At 38.3% G+C, this 5,303-nt stretch overlaps 1 protein-coding gene across 1 annotated transcript; it reads left to right on the forward strand.

Moving 5' to 3' along the window:
• The first annotated feature begins 3,479 nt into the window (after positions 1-3,479).
• On the forward strand, positions 3,480-4,581 carry LOC149138183 (uncharacterized). Its single transcript, XM_089450274.1, has 4 exons — positions 3,480-3,571; positions 3,761-3,902; positions 4,016-4,076; positions 4,352-4,581. Exons 1-4 carry the CDS (start codon positions 3,480-3,482, stop codon positions 4,579-4,581), a joined length of 525 nt encoding a protein of 174 aa, XP_089306400.1.
• Positions 4,582-5,303: the final 722 nt, after the last annotated feature.

Genomic DNA, 5,303 nt, shown 5'->3' on the forward strand with positions numbered 1-5,303 from the left:
GCAACAGTCCCGCCATCACAAAATTTTATGAAAAAAGAACTGATTTTAAATCAACGATATCTCCCTCATCCAGACTCCGATTTGACCGATTTGTTTTTTTGAAATTGGGTAATTTTTCAAGAGGATCTCATATCTGCAATTAGTTTCTGAAATTTCACCACAAAAATAACAAAAATTAATTGGAGTTCTACCGTCCACAAATTTTCGTCAAAAAAATTTCTGCAACACCGCTAATTTGTAAATCAATGATATTTTCCTCATCCGGACTCTGATTTGGCCGATTGTTTTTTTGAAATTCGGTATTTTTTCGCAAAGAATCCATATCTGCAATTGTTTTTTTCAAATTTTACACCAGAAGTTTCAGATCTGATCTTCAAACTCGTTGCCCCAAAAAATTACTGCAAAAATAAAAATAAAAATAAAAAAATATCTCTCTGCTTGCCCAAGAAAGTGCTCTAATACACCTTGTAATAGATCTAACTTGCAAATATATGATAATAACAAATATACCCAGAAATAACAAGATCAACCCAATAATATAGCATGAAAATGCTTCTTTATTGATCAAACCCTTGAGGTAGGGCAACACCATACAATCACTCCTTAAGGAAGGAGAACACTCCACAAGCCATATGCTTGTCAATACAATAATCCTTGACATTTCTCAATGGGGAGTCTCCAACCTCTATATATGATTCATACATACAATACCATGGGTCATTACCATGGTTCTCTCAATACCATATATCTAATACCATGGGCTTACGTTATAACAATGACCCATCCCATTATTACATTATTCCCTTGGGTACCTCCCTTTATACCCCATACTATCCCCCCTAGGTATACTATAGTAACCGAGTGTCACTGATTAAGACGGTGATGCCAGTGTGGCATAAATTGCAGAGAATATCTAGTGGAGTGTCAACAAATTGGAATGTATGCAACACTGTGTCCACTGAAGATTGTTGTGTTGTGTGAAATCAACAGCAAAATATGAAATCCCCCTTAACAATTTTTTTATTATGTATTATTGTAAGCCTTAACTAAGACTGAGACCAACATGCACCTTAAAATTTAGGTCATCATGATTAAACGGAGGTTTGTTAGAATATTAATCAAGACACTGACAAACCCTGTTCTTATAATGGCGGTAGATGGAAGTTGGTGGCAAGCGGCAAAGTCAGCAGGAGCAGTTGAAGAAATAATGGCAGATTACTGTAGAATCTACGGTTGTCTGGTGTATAAATTGTCATGTGTTGAATGAAATGTTCAAGCTCACTTTGGTGAGTCTTCCCACTTCCATCAACTGGTATCAGAGCTGAGATTGTGTGGTGTGACCATTGTCTAAAGGCGTTTTTGAACCTACTGTATGTAGAGGAGAAGGGAAGCTTGTTGAGCTTGAAGTGTTTTGTGTTATGTCACTCTTTAAAACGAAGGTCTCGTTGGATTGACAATGGCTAAAGAGTCGACTTGAGAGACGACATGGCTCTCTCTGTAATGGTGTGCGTGTAATGGTGTCACACCAGTTATAGCTTGGAAAGAAAGCCGAATTCTTTAAGATCTGTGTGGAGAAGGTTGTGTCAGTCGCACGAGCCCACAACGAGAAGCAGAGCCCACTGCACTATTCAGAGGAGTCTGAATAGTTGTATGGAGAAGTGCATGTGTTTTAGCCCTATCCAAGAGGATTATTTTTTTCTATAATTTGATTATGGAGAAATTCTTGAGAGATGACATGGCTCTTTGTAACGGTGTGCGTGTAATGGTGTCACACTAGTTATAGCTTGGAAAGAAAGTCGAATTCTTTAAGATCTGTGTGCAGACGGTTGTGTCGGTCGCACGAACCCACAACGAGAAGCAGAGCCCAGTACACTATTCAGAGGAGTCTGAATAGTTGTATGGATAAGTGCATGTGTTTTAGCCCTATCCAAGAGGATTATTTTTTTCTATAATTTGATTATGGAGAAATTCTATTTTGTAGGATCTTATTTTTGGCTATAATTTGATGATGATTTTCATTATAATAGATTATGCATTCACCATTTTTTAAAACAAAAGAATATCCCTTTTCAATAACTTGCCCCACACTCAAAAAATTATGTGTTAAACCAAGAACACATAAAACACCATTAATATGTTTTATTTTTCCTTGTTGTCTTTCTGCAATTCCTTCTTTACCTTTAACTTACACTAGCTCATGATCTCCTAGAAAAAATTCAAATTTAGTAGATTCATCTATCTTTACAAAGTTATCTTTGTTTCCTGTCACGTGATTTCTACAACCACTATCCAAAATCCATACCTTCTTGGAAACCTTATTTGCTAAATCACAAGCTAAAAATAAAGTTCCCACATCTTCTTTTACTTTAGAAAAGTTGGCTTGTTGTTTTTTCGAGCAATTACTTTCATAATGGCCAAATATTTTACGATAAAAACATTGAAGTTAGAATTTTCCAGATATTTTAACTCAATCATTACTTTTGTTACCTATTACTTTGTTGTTTGTAGGAAAACTTATTCTTAAATCTCTACCTCCTCCATACACTTGTCCTTTTCCTCTTCCATGAGTGGTCAGAATTTTCTCATGGGAAATTTCTCAAATTCATGATGTTTATCTCCAAAAATTGCCTTTTGCTTGAAAATCCTACTCAAAATATTTTGCAAGGTATCTACTCATCATTTTTTCATGATATATAAGAGATCCCATAAGCTCATTCATAGGAAATTGAGTTAAATATTTAGACTCTTCAATAATAAAAACAATGGGATCAAATTTTGTAGGAAGACTTCTTAGAAAACTTCAAAATTATTTTGATCTCTTAATTCTTCTCCATATGATCTAATTTGATTCGCTATTCCCATAACTTAAGTGAAAAAATATTGCATAGACTCATAATTTTTCATGTAAAGAATTTCAAATTCTCTTATGAGAGATTGCAATTTTACAACTTTGAGGTTATTTCTTTCTTGATATGCTTGTTGTAGCACATCCCATGCCTCCTTTGATTTGTTGTTGCAAAAATTCTTAGAAAATTAAAATCATGCAATGTCTTCTGAGTCCTTTTTTCAATTTTCCCTCAAAATTTCAGTCTCATAAGATTTTCCCAAAAAAATTCCGAATGTCTATATGCCAATTTTCCCAAAACTTTTGCAATGCCTTTTGAGTCTCATAAGATTTAAATTTCGATTGGATAACAATTTATAAATTTACAATATTTAGTTAAAGGTTTCTTATTTCAACTTTAGGTGGAGGTAAGGGGGTTGACTCTTTCTTTTTAAATATTATTTGAGGGTTGAGATTATCTCTAGGGTGAATATGCCAAGAATATCTTTCATCTTAGTTCTCAATCTACAGCTCTGTCATGAGGGAACCTGGAGTGACAGGTCCTTAATGTGATTTCACTTGCCGGATTGTGTGTTACAAAAGGACGGTCTCCATGTTTCATTATCCACCACCTTTGTTTGGGAGTCCTCGGGCAATGAAAGGACCACACCAACATCACAATATCGAGGCCCCTCCTCGATTGCCCTCATCTCTTTCCATGTTTGCGAGGAGTTTTCACTGGCCAAGGTGAGAAGCTATAGAAAATAGTGGAAAATTGTTAGAATAATAATCACACCTGATCGTATGATGGCGATAGTTGGCGGGGAGGCGATGGAGAGTAAACGGATTTAAATATGAAGTAAATGGTAGTCTGTGGAATCCTTGTAGATTCTCCGGCTGGTTTTTGTATAATTTGTGTGTTTGGTAATTCAATAGACAAGCTCATGTAGTCAGTTTCAAGTTTCTGGCTGGTATGAGAGCCGACGGTTTCGGCTGTGGCTGCCATTTGACAAAGAGCGAGAATTGTGGGCAGGTGTGCTGCAAAGATACAGTGGAAGAAGCATTGAGGAGTCATGAGGTTTTTGTGCTTATTATGCAATATTAGAGACTCTGCCCATGTTTCTCTATAAATCTCAAAATTTCGCAGATGATTTGGACTGTGTAGTTTGTCTGTGTGAATTCGAGGAGTAGATAGCTCGTCGCTTTGTGGTGGTGTCGTTGAGCACCGTATGTGGAGCTAAGAGACGTGAAGGTCACCAATCAGTTAAATGGGAATGAAGAGGGCTTGGCATTTGTAAAGAAGCCAAGGCAGCCCTAAGCATGGAGATATGTGGTAAAGCCTCAGTGATGAATGAAGAGACAACAACTGTTGTGTATTAGTCGAGCCTCCTAAACAAGCAGGAAGGTGTCATCGCTCGTAAATGTGATATTAAACATTTACCAGTGCAAATTAATTAGAAGCACTCATATTTGTGACAAAAATTGCAACTAGAAAATTGTGTATGATAACTACAATTGTATTTGTAGTTTTCCCCCTATCAGCAGAAGAGCAACAAACAGTGAGAGGAGTGGTCCGCAGGAGGGCCGAGTTAGACTTTACCGAAGGTGGCTGCGCATCTAAGTGCAGGCGGGATGCTTTCACACATCATGATCAATCGCCTTTTGAGCGTTCATTTTTTGTCGTGGCTAGGATTTGCAGCCAACCCAGTGAGAAAGCCAGATTTTTTGGTGTAACATCTAGTGAAGGAAAGTCGTAAGGTCATGGAGTAGCATGAAGAGAGGAGACAATCGTGGCTTTAGAAGTTGTTGCGAGGCACACACATTGGTGAAGGGTTGTATTGTAATCACTATTGGTTGTTGTGATGAGCATGTTATTGTGGCTATGGAGACCTAGGCTAGTGAATCTATGTGCCAGTAAGCAAGCCAAGGATGTGTGAAGCATAGAGAGAATGGATTTTGATCATTGATTTCTCAGGCCATGTGAGTTGCTGCAAAATTGTGTAAAGCCCAAGTTTCTTGGCATCATGGAGCTTGGAAGATGGAGCTGAAGTTTAGATTTAGAGTGTTGGACCGCTGCAAAAGAAGGAGATCCACAGACCATGAGGATCTGGAATATGAGATGAAATTGACCCAAGGAGACCGAGGGGAAGACCGATTGGTTCTAGAAACAAGAAAAATCCCCCCCATTATTATAAGATGAGAGAGCCCCGTGCTCTCCGCGCCAATGTGATCTAGATCTCGAATGGCTGCGATTTGGGAGAAAACATGGCTACCTTTGCCCGAAGAAGACAGCGGGGAATCTGTGTGCGGCCAGTGTGTATGGCTAGTGAATCTCTATGCGAGTGTGGAGCTGGAGCCACTTACTGAGCCTAGGAGCGTGTGAGCTTGAAGCCAGAGCTGTAAGCTCGATGGTGGGCATAGTGGTGAGCTCTGTGGTGTGAAGAGCTAGAGGAGGGCTCGGTGGTTGTGAAGGGAAAGT

Source organism: Pinus tabuliformis, chromosome X (assembly GCF_031772625.1).
Source record: "Pinus tabuliformis cultivar Carrire ecotype Pingquan chromosome X, CPIR1, whole genome shotgun sequence".
Lineage (NCBI taxonomy): Eukaryota > Viridiplantae > Streptophyta > Pinopsida > Pinales > Pinaceae > Pinus > Pinus tabuliformis.

Excerpts from the sequence above, each read along its gene's own strand:
- LOC149138183 (XM_089450274.1), top strand. The coding sequence starts at position 3,480 with ATGAAAGGACCACACCAACATCACAATATCGAGGCCCCTCCTCGATTG. Across the intron at positions 3,572-3,760 it reads AGGAGTTTTCACTGGCCAAG|ACAAGCTCATGTAGTCAGTT; the intron begins GTGAGAAGCTAT and ends GTAATTCAATAG. Across the intron at positions 3,903-4,015 it reads AAGCATTGAGGAGTCATGAG|ATAGCTCGTCGCTTTGTGGT; the intron begins GTTTTTGTGCTT and ends TTCGAGGAGTAG.